The sequence below is a fragment of the Kryptolebias marmoratus genome, linkage group LG8 (genome assembly GCF_001649575.2).
Source record: "Kryptolebias marmoratus isolate JLee-2015 linkage group LG8, ASM164957v2, whole genome shotgun sequence".
Taxonomy (NCBI): domain Eukaryota; kingdom Metazoa; phylum Chordata; class Actinopteri; order Cyprinodontiformes; family Rivulidae; genus Kryptolebias; species Kryptolebias marmoratus.
In genome coordinates this window covers 2,905,438-2,921,385 of record NC_051437.1, presented here as the reverse complement: position 1 = coordinate 2,921,385, position 15,948 = coordinate 2,905,438, and the positions used below count along the sequence as shown (strand labels likewise).

Genomic DNA, 15,948 nt, shown 5'->3' with positions numbered 1-15,948 from the left:
ATATATATATATATATATATATATATATATATATATATATATATATATATATATATATATATATATATATATATATATATATATATATATATATATATATAAGATCAGGCGTTTGGGGTTCAAATCCTGGTGCCAATGTCCAAGCAACCTTGCTAACATTATGAGTGACAGACATAGAAATAATGCCATACGGGCTTGGATGTTGACTGGATTAACTCTGATGTCACCTGGATTGTTGAGGGACCAGGACATTCTGATGAAAAATGTTATACCCATTATCCAAACTGACTACAAAGCAACTTTGAACCCAGAGTTCCAATTCTAGAGCAAAACCTGCTATCACACCTAGAGATTGATGAGATTCAGCAATGATGCTACATCAAGGGGGAGCCAAAACAACAGGTCAGAGGGGAGATACTATCATCCCCACCATCCAAGTATGGGTACCAAGCCCTATTGATAAGCCATGAGGAACTGACTACGAGGGCAGATGACCTGAGAAGTAAGACTGTGACCAAGCTAAACACCTATGACCTGCACTCCTTGCCGAGGCTAAGCAACAAAGTGCCCTCTGAAATTCTGCTAGAAGATGTGAATGCAGCACTGGTAATTATCCCAATAAGAAAAAGAAAAGACTGAATGGCTCTTACCTCCATCTGTTCACCCCAACATTAGAGGAGCCTGCAAACCATGGATCCAGGAAGTACACGCAGCGCACTGTGGCCGCCCCCTGCACCGCCTCTCGTAGTGCTGGGTTGTCATGGAGACGCAGTCCCTTTCGGAACCAATGGATGGAATTTGGGGCCATTTCACCCTGGAGAGGGAGGATGAGAAGATGAGCTGAGTGAAGGTCTGAAAGGACTTGATGTTTTTAAACTTTTCTTGTTTTAAACTGAGAAAAAGAAGAAGTTGATGAAGAAGATTTTTTTTTGATTGTAACAAAAACATTTATTATACAATAACTTTACAATAAACTGTTACATAATCAGGCCTAGACTAGAAAAACAATAAATATTTACATTAGCAGTTTGATATATTGTAGTTCTTCCTGATTAAAAATGGTGCACAAAACACTTAAAACCCCACAATTGTAAAAAGCCCTTCAAATCTCCGGTGGCTCTGTGGAAGCAAAACTCCAACCTCAAACTGGCTTTGATGTTACACTTCCACAGCGTCACGGCATCAAGTTGAGGTCCAGCCTGCATTTTGTCCCTTCGAATTAAGTAAATAGCCATTTTAGCTTCTGCAATTAAAAAATTTTAAATCCGGGATTTGAAACTAGTGGCTCAACTGTAATGCACACCGTAGGTAAAAATGGAATTGGTAAAAACCACACCAAAGAGGCTAAAAATTCTCATAAAAATTTTTTAAAAACAGTCAACCGTACACAATCTATAAAAGCATGAAACACATTCTCAGACAAACTGCAAAAAGGACACTCTTAAAACCCCAGGACTGATGACCGATAAAAATTAGTTCGTTGCGATGGCCCCGTGAAGGATCCTCCACTGAAGATCACCAGTCCTTTTCTTTATTGGAGGCTTGTATAGTCCTCCACTGCGTTTTTTTCCCCTCCGAGTTTGTCACACCACACCGATGGCTCTGTTTTGGAGAGTTCTCTTTTCAGGATTTTTATACAATATTTGTACAGGACTTTTGGGCCCGTTTGACATAATTCCATCCCTGAGTCCGTACTGTGCAGCAGGGGACCACTGTCCTCCTCAAAATCCGGATCCAGGAACACATCCGGGAACAGGTCAGTCGGGTCAGGCAGGCACTTTTCTGGGACGTGTAGCTGCAGGGGCCACCTCTTCCCAGCTGTCATCCGCTCCTTCACCCGCTCCAGGAAGCGCCGCACTAGTCTGGCGGACCGACCCCAAGCAGCAAGCTAACCTCCTCGACATTAGAAAAGTCCAGCCACCTGCACCAGCCGCCGCAGGGTCACCGTCCCTGATCTTGACAAAGCCTCTGAAAGACCCGGTATGGTGCTGTCACGGACCTCCACTCTTGCTCCACAAACTAACGGTTCTTCTAAAAGCCAATCAGAGAATTATGCATTTTTGATTTGTGCAGTTTAAAAAAAGCACATGATTTAAAAACATGTTGATAAAACTGAGGCAACCCTTTTATTTTTAAAAAGCTAAAATCAGTTAAAAACAGAGCACCATCTATCCCCAAAAAATGAACACATCTGAGAATGCAGCTGGCCGCATTCCTCCACACAATGTCAGGAGATCCTATCAGGTACTTTTGAAGAAACTGTAAGCGAAACGTAACTGTTCTGCTGGCCAGGTGGACAAGGCCTGGCCCCCTCCTCTCTTGGTACAAACAAGACAGACTGTGGCACCCAATGTAGCCCGTTCCAGAAAAAGTTTACCATCTCTAATTGTATTTTTACCTGGAAACCAGATGGTGGGTCTAAAACAGAGAGCTTGTGCCACAGCTGTGATGCAATAAGATTATTTAAAACCAGCACCCTGCCCCGGTAGGACATTTAAGAGTGCAGCCACCTCCACTTTGACATCTTATTTTTAATTTTTGCAGAGTGAACGCTGAGCCGTGAATGGCTTAGTTAAAAAAGCCTAACTGAGCTGTTAAAATTAAAACAAGCAAAACGGTTAGGCTGCAACTACAGAATATTATGGTAGTTGACTAATCGGTACAAATTTTTTAAAATTAGTTAAGTAGTCAACAATTATTTTAATTAGTTTCTGCTTCCTCTGCATGCACCTCCTGTTTCCCTGCTTTAGTCTCCACACCTGTGAATATCACACTGATGTCTCTGCATTGATGTAATATAACAATCCACAGCAAATTAAATAAAACAGTGCACAGTTTATAAAAAGTGAATTTGTAAATTTACTACTGCAGTGCAACAATTATGTTAAATAATCCATAGAACTAAAAAAATGTTACAAATGAATTATTTATGCAAGGTGAAAGGTTACCATCCTCTTCTGTCTTTAACAACACCATGATTTTTAACAACTCCCACTTTTCCAGCAGCATGGTGGCATTAGTGCAGCTCTTAACCCTTCCATGAATCAGCACTCCTACGAACTGTGCGACCAGTAAAAGCATATGTCTTCACTTCAACCAATCTGTGCCCCCTCCTCCCTCCTACACAAAAAGAGGTCAGAGAAGCACGTTTATCAAACCATGCCAGGGTGAGACTCCTGACACCAGATTGGATCCGGGAGTGTGTTGATTAAGGGAACAGCTGATGGAAGACAAACAGAACGTTTCTCCCAGACATGCTGCTGCTAATTTAAACTGCTTAATCACTGAGTAGCAGGCTGCCGTTTGGAGCGCAGCAGCATTTTTTTTTAACCATGCGAACAGGCTGTTACTGAAGGGATGACTCAGTGTACCTCATTTCAAAATCTAACAAACTAAATTCCTTAATAAGAAATTAAAGGCATAGCATTCCTTAAAGGAATGCATATCACCTGCTGCCTTCATTAACTGAGAATGTGAGTTGGGAATGACTCTTTCTGTGGCACAGGCTGCATGTTGGATCACTACATGTAACAACAAAACAAAGCATGTTAAACAAGGATAAATTAGCATGCGTCATATTAATATTTTCACTAAGTACAAAACATGCTTACCGTATTCGGTCTTGTGAAGCCACCTGCTGAATTTCGGCTCAAATAACCTTTTTTTGGTTAAATAATAATAAACAACTTCACTAAATCAAACAAAAACATTCCTGAACATTTGTTGTAGTGTTAGTCAACAGAAATTATGATATATTGAAATTATCAAACAAAGTCTTATATATTATAGAAACATTACTGTCGCCATTTACAAAATGATGCGTGTTTCGATTTGAATATAACAATAATTATAATGACTGTAATCAAACCCAGACCTCTTACATGTAAGGCAGACATGCTAACCATTGTCCCAACAAAGACACGTTGCATACAGCTCACTGGAAGATAATCATCTATGCTAACTTCCCTCTTTTTCTTTTTTGAATGTCATAGTTCCAACTAGAACCCTACTTGCTTTTATGTCAGTCTTCAAAGACACCAGATAAGTCACTAGTCACGTTTTTGAAAAAAAAAAAAAAAAAGTCTCTAAGTTTCAATACTGCTTGCACTCGGGCGAACTGTACATTGGAAAGCACGACCCGCACTGCTCTGCTCTGCTCTGATTGGCTAAAACATTGACTCTGGTTGGCTTTATTTGTTGAAAGCAGTGTCTGTTTAATTCCTGTATCATAATTAGATTAGATGGCTTTAACGGGACCACAACAAAAAACACTTTTATTTTCCTTCTCATTTTTACAGATGATGGAAATCCATTCTGGCCATGTTACGAATGACAGAAATCTGTCTTGGTAACAGAGAACTTTAATCCCTACGTTCATTCATAGGATAAAGACATAATATACTTCACCCAGGACCACAGAAATCACAGAAGAGATCATGTCACAAGGTTTCTCTCTTCACTGTGGGATCAGACAAGGAAACCCTCTCTCTCCTTAATTGTCAGCTTTATTGAACCCCTTGCAACAATAACAAAACAAAAAAAAAAAATTAAATTAATTCAAGACACCAGTCCAGAACATACAGTTAGTCTTTATGCTGATGATTTATTATCATACTTAGAAGATCTACAACATTCATTACAAGAAACCTTTTAAACTAGCAATAAATTTTCCAAAATCTCTAAAATTACAATAAATTGAAACAAATCAAAACAGTTCAAAACGCAGCACTTCCACTCCACGTAGGTAATATTTAATATTTAGGTATCAATAATTCCTCATTATGTCACAGCTTTTCAAACTCAACTACACTCAGCAACTTCAAAAAATAAAAGATGATTTCACACGCTGGCCAAACCTTTAATTGTCACTTACTGGCAGAATAATAAAATAAAATCACTTTCACAAATTGACTATTTATTCTCAATGCTACCAGTAACATGCCCAGATAAACGGTTTAAACATCTGGACTCCATAACATCCGTTTAAAAATACTGCCCCTCAAAAATAATAACCCAACATGACATTACAAAAGAAAAATATACAAGGCAGACTAAATTTCATTTTCAAAATTACTTTTTAGCAACTCAACTGTAGTATCTAATCAAATGGATTAATAAAGATGACAACCAATGGATAGATTTAGAAAAACAAAACAAAACACCCTGATGGAAAGTAATCACTGAATCAGCACTACAACCACTCTGACATGGCACAACTCTGACTGTTGTTTTAGTGTTTTTATGTAGGAAATATGACGCGTTAAACAGAGCTCTCACTACTGGTTTAAGCTACAGCACAACTGAATGTGTGGAAGTTTGGATGTTCATGCTCTGCATTCTGTGAGGATTTCAGCAAAAACAATCAGCCCTACAGCAGTGAGAGACACATTAGGTGAAGGAAGACTAAAATACCTACATTTAGATAGATAATTTGTATACGTACCATAAAAGGTTGTAGCAGTAAGAAGAGTGATTGCAAAATATTTTAAATTTTTAGACAATTCAAAAGTTAGTATCATCATTAATTGTCAGTTTAACATTTTGTAGTAAAATTTGTAAAAACTGTTCAAGTTAAAATGTTAGTGTACAAACTGTTAAAGATCTAAAAAAAAAACCCACCAGTTCAGTCCTGCAAAATCTAACTTTCTGTGACCCCTTTCAACTTTTAATGGAGGTTTCAACTGTTAAGTATGTCTGAGCTATAGCTCTACAAACCTTGGGCTGGTTTTTAATCACTCCTACTAAATCCCATTCATTGATTTCTTTCTTTCCTTCTTTCAATTAAAGTCAGAAGACACTGTTCTTGATCAAGCCACACGTTTTGGTGTAAAATTAAATAGTTTATCATGAGTTTATCATACAAGACAATTTTTAACAAAATAATATTAGGACAAATACGACTAATATAGGCATGTCTGTATGTTTAAACCTGTATACTAACTATATTACAAAGATTTTAACTAGTTAATACAATTAACAATACTACAACAGTTTGAATTATTATTATAATAATGATTATTATTTTACTATTTAAAAGCATTGTGTTGATGAATTAGGAAATATGAAAAGTATGAAGTCTAACCATCACCAGGTCAACCAAATAAATAAAGAAGTAAAAATTATTCGTCCACTGATATTAAAACTGGTCTTTCCTGATCTGAATCAGCTCGCAGTCATTGGACTCCTAATGATGGAAATTAGGTCAGACCGTCTGTCCTAAACCGGGTCCTGGGTTTCTGTGGATTTCATTTCTAACACCTGCACACATTTACCTCTGCTTCACGAGTCAAACTGACCTCCAGGACTTCAACACGCTCGTGAATATGAATCAAAGAAACTTTAAAGGCTCACAGAGGAAACTACATCTATGCGGTCAGAAACGAGGTCACACTTATGTAACCCACCTGCCCCCCTCCCCCCGAACTGAAACCCTCAAGGACCCGTCTTACCTCGTACTGGCTCCCCACGAGATGTTTATGTCAGGCCCAGAGAAACAAGCATTTCTTCCCTCGGCTCCGATGTGCGAAGAGAAGCTGTGTGCCGGGTTCGAGTCTGAGAGTTACCTCTTGGGCCCAGAAGCTGCTCTTCTACGTTTCATAACAGCTGAGCTCACTGCGCATGTTCAGTGCTTATATCAACCCGATGCGTTCAATGACCCTCAGTAAAAAGTTGGGTGGCAAAGGAGCCGGTATGAACATTATTCATTGACAAAGACGCCCTAAATTTAATCTGTGCGCAGGATTATACCAGTTTCAGCGTTTTATTTTATTTTCCATACCTGAAAAAGTGCACAATATTACTTTAATGTGTTTATTTAATGTTTGTTTAGTGTTGTGATGAACATTCAGTTGATTATTTAAGTTATTTATTCAGTTTTAATGTGTTCATTATTAGTTTTTTAAATAAGTACAAGGTGTTTATTTAATGTTTATTAAGTGTCATGATCAACTTTTATTTTAATATTTTTATCTTAATTTGATTAGTTTAATGTGTTTGTTTAGTGTTATGATACTGCAGCACTTTTTTACTTTCCCCTGGGATCAATAAAATTATCTATCTATCTATCTATCTATCTATCTATCTATCTATCTATCTATCTATCTATCTATCTATCTATCTATCTATCTATCTATCTATCTATCTATCTATAACCGGTATATCACGCGCAATTTACGCAATTATGCAGATAAATTTACAGCAAAAATATAAATAAATCTTATGACAACAATAAAAGTTAAATATTGATTGGTTTACATTTCATTGGATAATTTACAAACAGTAAAATAATTTAATTAAACCATCAACCATATCCTATAGCCGCGAATGCAACATCAGCCGTACCGAACGTAAGCGGCTTTGGTGATTCCAAATAAGGCCTCCTCATTGGCCAGTAAATCGTGGACTGTGTCAGTCACGCTTAAGAGGCATGGAAATGCGGAAGTTGTGTGTCATATTGTTGAGCAGTAGATAATCGTGTGTAGGACTGACTTTATGTTTTTATGTTTTTGGATTCAGTCTCTTTCAAGAAGGCCGCCCCATCCAACTGACCTTAAAAAAAAAAAAAAAAAAAAAAAAAAAAAAAAAAAAAAAAAAATACAGCCACAACCCTTACTCAGGCAGTTCTACAAATAATGAACTACCTTTTAATGAGATAGTAAGTCAGCCAAGTCCATAACACTGAGTATTAACTGATCTCACAAGTTAGTTGTTTAAAATTTTGCCATTAATTATTTGGAGTTAACTCTTATCTGTCAGCAAAATATCTCTTGACCCTCTGGACAGATTTTAACAAAACTTTCAGGCAATAATCATTGGTTGCAACTCTACAGCTGATGATCAACTTTTAAAGCTAACTCAAATCAAAATGACTACCACAGACTTAAGAAAACACAAAAATTTTACAAGTACTGTGCTAAAATCTAATGTTGTAGCTGAGAGTCAGTTACATCACATACTAGTGCTACCCATTGCACAAGATCCTTGCTTAAAATGGTCAAGGACCCTGTTTGTCTGTTAGCAAAATATCTCCTGAACCACTGGACAGATTTTAATGAAACTCTACAACTGATTAACTTTTTAAGTCATACCTGACTTCATCATGACCACTACAGATATTAAACATTAGTCCACTCAAAAAATTGCTATACCTCCGTCAGTTTAACAGACACTAAGCTGAAATTTAATCGGTAGTAGCTGATGTCATTCACAATACTTTGAGTGTGATATCTCATAATATCACATAAAATCACACATAACATTATTTCCAAGGTTTGACCAAAAACAACAAAAACAGGGCCATCAGTGATTTAGCTTTCCTAACCCCTGAGTTAAACCTGTATTTTGCGTCCTTATAGCTGTTTCTCTCCCCACTCTTGAATGTTCTATTTTTCTCCATCCAAAGCTGCCTGAGTTTACTTGTGAACCAAGGCTTGTCATTATTGTAAGATACCCTGGTGCATGTTGGAACAATGCTGTCCTCACAGAAACAGATGTATGAGGTCACAGCGTCAGTAAACTTATCCAGATTGTTCGTGGCCGCCCTGAACATCTCCCAGTCTGTGGAATCCAGGCAGCTGCGAAGCTCCTCCACTGCCACATTGGTCCACTTCTTTGAGATCCTCCTCACTGGTTTGGCGAGCTTCAGCCTCTGCCTGTAGGCTGGTATCAGGTGAACCTAATGTGGTCTGAAAGTCCTAGAGCTGGGCGTGGGACCGCCCGGTATGCTCCGCTCACAGTGGTGTAGCAGTGATCCAAGGTGTTCTCTGCTCTGGTCGAATATTTAATAAACTGTCTGTATTTGGGTAATTCCTGGCACAGATTGCATTTGTTAAAGTCACCCAGAATTATGACTAAGGAGTCCGGAAAAGTTCGCTCCACACATGTAATCTGGGTCGCGAGTGCATGCTGAGCTTCATTAACATTTGCGTCCGGCGGGATGTAGACGGCGGCAAGGATAAATGAAGTTAACTCACGTGGAGAGTAAAATGTCTTACAGTTGATGAACAGATATTCCAGAGCAGCTGAACAATGTTGGGAGATCACAGTCACATCGTTGCACCAACCATTGTTGATGAAGAAACATACCCCTCCTCCTTTACAGAATCTTCATAGAAGATTTGAATAAATAGCTTTCAATTCATTTTATTAAATCAAAAATATTTTAATTTCAAACCCATAAAAAAGGTAAACAAAACAGATCTTTAACTCACTTACCAACATAGGAAACTAAAGCACTAACAGACCTCCAAACAAGAAGGAAACGCATATAGTGGCTGATCAGGCCATTCTGACACAAGAGTGTGTTAAAGAAGAGATTAAATAGACTAAATTACAAAATTACTGGCAACAAAACAAAACTGATCAAAGTAGTGCTAAATAGTAACTTCTGAAAGGATATTTACAATATCAAAAATACCTGGTCAAAAAGCAGAAGAATCAAAACAAACTACATTTTAACTGCTCCCCCTACTGACAAACATGGCACAACCCAATTAATCTGATTTCCAAGCAGATCTGATCCTGCTGGGACTCCAGTAATTGGTAAGGCACTTCCAGCAACATTTCCAAAGGAACTGATAACTCAAAGCAAAACAAAGAATAAATCATTGCAAAATAAACTGCAGCAACATTTGAAAAAGAAAGTTAACAAAATGTGTTCACTCCAGATAGTCAACCACAATATCAAAAGTTGCTAAAAATGTTAAAGTATGCTAAATGAATGAGAATGCCAAATTATTTCATTTACATTATTTAAACTTGTGTATATTTATATAACACAACTGTGTGTCTACTGTGTGACAGTAGTTTGGATCAAACTTAAAAAAAAATTGTGATGTGTGATCTCATGTAATCTCACAATGTGTATGTGTCGTGGATTATGGAGGGTTAGGAGTGACAAAATTAAATACATAAGCATACCAATAAATAAATAGATAAAACTTGAAATACATGTGTGCAAATCTCCCATTAATTAATTAAATGTATCATGAAATTATGAACCCCTCCCTGGGCTGCCACCTTACCGTGGTGGAGGGGTTTGAGTGTCCAAATGATCCTAGGAGCTATGCTGTCAGGGGCTTCATGCCCCTAGTAGGGTCACCCAAGGCAGACAGGTCGTAGGTGAGGGGCCAGACAAAGTGCAGCCCAAAAACTCCTTATGATGAGCAACAGAATTGGACACAGTGTTCCCTCGCCCGGACGTGGGTTACCTGGGCCCCTCTCTGGAGCCAGGCCTGGAGGTGGGGCACGTTGGCGAGCGCCTGGTGGCCGGGCTTTCACCCATGAAGCCCGGCCAGGCACAGCCCGAAGAGGTGACATGGGTCCCCCTTCCCATGGGCTCAACACCTATGAGAGGGGGCAAAGGGGTCCGGTGCAATATGGGATGGGTGGTGGCCGAAGGCGGGGACCTTGGCAGTCTGATCCTCGGCTACAGAAGCTGGCTCTTGGGATGTGGAATGTCACCTCTCTGGTGGGGAAGGAGCCTGAGCTGGTGTGTGAGGTTGAGAGGTTCCGGCTAGAAATAGTCGGGCTCACCTCAACGCACAGCTCTGGCTCTGGAACCAGTCTCCTTGAGAGGGGTTGGACACTCTTTTACTCTGGAGTTGTCCCCGGTGAGAGGCGCTGAGCAGGAGTGGGCATACTTGTTGCCCCCCATCTTGGTGCCTGTACGTTGGGGTTTACCTTGATGAACGAGAGGGTAGCCTCCCTCCGCCTACGTGTGAGGGGACGGGTCCTGACTGTTGTTTGTGCTTATGCGCGGAACAGCAGTTCAGATTACCCACCCTTTTTGGAGTCCTTGGAGGGGTTACTGGAAAGTGCCCCTCCTGGGGACTCCCTTGTTGTTGCTGGGGGACTTCAATGCTCATGTGGGCAATGACAGTGAGACCTGGAGGGGTGTGGTTGAGAGGAACGGCCCCCCTGATCTGAACCCGAGTGGTGTGCTGTTGTTGGACTTGCTTGCTTCATTAAGTTAGAATTGGAAGGAAAAGCTTAAGGAACTAGAGAACATGACCTAATCTTCATCTGTAAAACAAAACAAAAAAGTGCAATAGTAAGAGTTTATTTTTCCCCAGCATCAATGTCATATAAAAAAGCATTTAAAAAAAACTCGTGCAATTTATATATTCATTGATGATGGCAAAAAACTGTTAAAAATTGGCATTAAAAACATTAAATTTGACTGGCTGATTTCTGCAGAAACCCTGGAATGGTTTTTTGGCTCATTTGTTTCTCTGTGTCTCTGTAAAGGACTGGAGACCTGTCCAGTGCGTACCCCGCCTCTCACACAATGACTCCAAAAAGCCTTGAGACAAGACGTCAGCAGCTACTTCAGAGAGTCATCAGGATGGTTGTGTATGTATGCGTTTGTGTGTGTGTGTGTTCTTGGTGTTGATGACCCACTGAGAACAGCAAATCATGGTGTAAGATGGTCTAAGTCAGACATTGTATGACTAATAGTTATATTATCTACTTAATACTTTCTTAAAGAGGAAATAAAGCAGTGAAACTGCTGTTATGTCTGGTTTTCAAAGACCAACTCTGTGTTTTGTACTGTTCTTTAGTATTAATTGTAATTTGTTATCTTTTTCTTTCTGCATGGCTCTACTGAAGGTAGAAGTCGTTATTGTGCATCAGAATAAAATAAATGCTCCTACGGTGTGACTGGAGTGAGCTCAGAGGGTGATAATATATTCGATGACGATTGTTTGTGTCAGTGCTCCATGACAAACCGACCTCAGACCATCTGTGACACACTCACCGTGAGGAAGGAACCCAGAGGCAGACAGTACAGAGAAACAAGAAAAAAGAACTGAATCAGGTTCAGTAGACAGAAATAAAGCCTGTCCAGGCTGAGTTATGTTCTCTGGTTAACCCACATACTAAGCAGTTTAAAATGGCCTCAGTGTGCTCTCACACCAGTTAGGAATAAAAACAAAAGCTTTTAATGTAAAATGATAACAAACGACAAATGAACACACACAGACAAAACATTATCACTCTTTCACCTTCAACAACTTTTGATAACTTGTTGTTCAGCATCTTTGGTCTAGCATGGATGAATAAGAAAAACAAAAGCAATGTGCTACAAAAGGAAAAGAATATTAAAAAAAACAAAAACACATTAGGCTTCTTTTCAACCAAGTGATTTTAGGGACTAAAATGTTGAAATGAGGTCACTTATGATCCTACTTTGTTATTGCCTGTTCAAAAAAATAAATGAAAGTCAGAGGCAGACAACATTTTTTGTCTGTGTCTGTTTGTCTGACTGTTAGTAAAATATCTCATGAACCACATAACAGATTTTAATAATGAAACTCTCAGGAAGAAAAAATTCTGATTTACATCCACAACTGATTTCCATTTGGAGCAAACCCCATTAAAGATGGCCTCCACAGCCAAATGACCTCAGGAAAAACATACAGTACTTTGTTGTAAATCACTCAGTTTCACAAATATTGAGCTAAAATCTGATGTAGTAGTAGCTAAGAGTCATTAAGTCATGACATCTTGCAATATGACATAATACACTGCCTGGCCAAACAAAAAGTTGCCACCAAAAAAAAAGGTTACTCTCTCTAATATTTCATTGGATCCCTTTTAGCTTTGATTACGGCACACATTTGCTGTGGCATTGTTTCAGTAAGCTTCTGCAATGCCAAAAGATTTATTTCCATCCAGTGTTGCATTATTTTTTCATCAAGATCTTGAATTGATAGAGTCTGACTGTTGCAAAAAGCCTTCTCCAGCACATCCCAAAGATTCTCAATGAGGTTAAGGTCTTGACTCTGTGGTGGCCAATCCATGTGTGAAAATGATGTCTCGTGCTCCCTGAACCACTCTTTCACAATTTGAGCCTAATGAATTCTGACATTGTCATCTTGGAATATGTCTGTGCCATCAAGGAAGAAAAAATCCACTGATGGAATAACCTGGTCATTCAGTATATTCAACTGACCTCATTCTTTGAGCTCATACGGTTGCTGAACCTAGACCTGACCAACTGCAGCAACCCCAGATCATAGCACTGCCCCCACAGGCTTGTATAGTAGGCACCAGGCATGATGGGTGCTACACTTCACCTGCCTCTCTTCTTACCCTGATGCACCCATCACTCTGAAACAGAGTAAATCTGGACTCATCAGACCACATGACCTTCTTCCATTGCTCCAGAGTCCAATCTTTATGCTCCGCAGCAAATTGAAGCTTTTTTTTCCCGGTTAGCCTCACTGATTAGTGGTTTTCTTAAGGCTACACAGCTGTTCAGTCCCAATCCCTTAAGTTCACATGGTGTGTGTGAAAATGCTCTTACTTTCACTATTAAATGTAGCCCGGAGTTCTTTTGTTGTTTTTCTTTTATTTGATTTCACCAAACGTTTAAGTGATCACCGATCACGATCATTCAGGGTTTTTTTCCGGCTACATTTCTTTCTCGAAGACGATGGGTCCCCACTATCCTTTCAGTTTTTAATAATGCGTTGGACAGTTCTTAACCCAATTTTAGTAGTTTTTTCAATCTCCTCAGATGTTTTCTCTGCTTCATGCATGCCAATGATTTGACCTTTCTCAAACAGATTGACATCTTTTCCACAACCATAGGATGTTTTTCAACATGGTTGTTTAAGAAATGAGAAGCAACTCTAACTTGTTTCTGTCAAGCTCGGTGGAGATGGAGACGAACCCAGAGAGCAGACTCATTCTTAAAAACAAAACTTATTTATTAAATAAAGAAAGAAGCAAAAAACAAAAGCTGACGTGGCAGCAACAAAAACTTAACAAGATCCAAGATATGGCAGGGCAAGGCAACAAAGAAACGTAGCATAGTGAGTGACAACAAACAACAAACAATGCATCAGCGAGGTATGGAAAGAGTGACCGGGTTTTTAACACTGAGGTGGAATGATTACGGAGTCAGGACAGGTGTAGATGGGCGTGACTAACAGGCAAGTGAGTGACTGGGGAAGAGTGAAATGAAACCATGAACATGAGACAAAAACAAAAAGCACAAACAACCAAATAACAGAATAGAAACAAAACAAAAACACAAACCAAAGAACTAAATTAAAAATAAAACATAAACAAAAACCCCCAAAAAGCCAAATCACCACAGTTTCCAGCTGAAACCTAATCACCCATGCAGTAATTATCCAATAGGAGGCTCATACCAATTTTCTTAGTTAAATCCAGGTGGTGACTTTTTGTTTTTGGCCAGGCAGTGTAATTTCCAGGTTTAACCACATTGGCAACAAATTCTAAGATTAAAGGTGACAGACAATATGGATTTATTTAAGGAATGCTAGTGCCTTTAATTTTGTTTGTTTGCTTCCTGTTGTGTAAGAATTTAATTTCTTGTGGGTTTTCATATTTTACATTTCCTATATCTTATAATATTTCTGTTTTGTCATTTCACCTCTTGGATCTTTTTTTTTTCAGTCAGCTGGTCTACATTTATTCCCCCAATCATTGTTTCCCAGAATTTAGCTCTAGGTGTTTTTAAATTCAGAAGCAGATCCTTGTTAGTATTTTCATCCTTTTGGATATCTGAGTTAGACTTTAGTTTTTCTGTATTTATTCACATGGTTTGTTTTTGTGTCCTGATCAGTCAGCATCTGGTGTACACACTCCACTTTAGGACTATTACATATTTTATGTGTGATAGTGGGCTGAGCAGGTGTGAACAGTTTAGCCAAATTTGCCATTGCTTCTAATAACATTTTTGCTTTCATCTTTAAACTTGTTTTCCCTGTTAAGGTGCCAGTAATGTTCTAACATCATTCACACTGTTATATTTGCAATCCAATTACTTCTGCATACGTAGATACATTCAATCAATCAATGACTCAATCAACTTTACTTCAATAGCATGTTTTAAAAAGACAACATGCAAGAGAGGTCTGGCTAATGCCAACCTGCAGTGCATTACAGTAGTCAAGACGAACTGTGATAAAAGCGTTGATTAATTTCTCCAAGTCAAAACTTGCTAAGATTGATTTTACCTTTGATATTTGCCGAAGTTGATAAAAACTTTTCTGAACAACACTGCTGATCTGTTTTTCAAATTTAAGATCAGACACAAACTTCCCCCCCAGATTGGTGACACAGCCCCTAAGATAAAATAACAGTGAGCCAAGATCCACACTGGGAGAGGGACAGCAACTCGGTCCAAACAACATAACTTCTGTCTTGTTCTCATTTAAACTTAATGAAGTTTAAAGAAAACCATGCTTTAATATCATTAAGACAGTGTGTAAGTTGCTGGACTGTGTTGTTTTATGACAAGGGAAAATAGATCTGGCAATCATCAGCATAGCAGTGAAATGAAATGCCATTTCCTAAAAACAGAGCCGAGGGGGAGAAGGTAAAGAGCAAATGAAAGAGGGCCAAGGATTGAGCCCTGGGGAAGCCCATATGGAAGAGGAGCTGTGAAGGACATAAAATTATCAATTTTTACACAGAAACTCCTATTAGTTAGGTAGGACCGAAACCAATTGAGGGCAACTGGATGATGTGCGATGATTAGAGAAAACAGCATCACATATGTCCAAATTGGAGACATCCAGTCCATGCAACAGGACCAAGTTGAGTGTGTGCCAGAGTTTGTGAGTAGGACTAGACACAGACTGCACAAAGTTAAAAGAGTCAATAACATTTGAAATGCTCCTGGAGATCGGCTCTTCTAGGCAACAAGTGTGAATTTTAAAAATTGCAGTAAATAAGAAAATGATCATATTTAGGCAGGATTTTGGCCAAAAATTCTGAAAAGTCACTTATAAAGTCCTTATTGTACTTTGGTGGCCAATAAATGACGGCACACAAGACGGTGAATTAAAATATCAGCAATCTGGTGGTGACAGTTAAGAGAGGTAGGCTCACCAGTACTCAGCCATGTCTCTGTTACACAGAAAAAATCCAGATCATGGGACATTAAGAAATCCCTCAAGATGAAAGTTT

At 38.9% G+C, this 15,948-nt stretch overlaps 1 protein-coding gene across 3 annotated transcripts in view; it reads right to left on the bottom strand.

Moving 5' to 3' along the window:
• The window catches only part of LOC108250107 (cryptochrome-1), a 95,748-nt gene extending 89,126 nt beyond the window's left edge, over positions 1-6,622 (bottom strand). The window contains exons 1-2 of one of the 3 annotated variants that reach the window (XM_037977215.1): positions 6,450-6,622; positions 651-814 (exon numbers count right to left, since the gene is read on the bottom strand). In XM_037977215.1, coding sequence (XP_037833143.1) covers positions 651-808 — 158 coding nt within the window. In that variant the 5' untranslated portion in view covers positions 809-814; positions 6,450-6,622. The remainder of the gene's footprint in view (positions 1-650; positions 815-6,449) is intronic. The other 2 variants (XM_037977214.1, XM_037977213.1) reach the window with 2 other exon arrangements.
• Between the last annotated feature and the right edge of the window lie 9,326 nt (positions 6,623-15,948).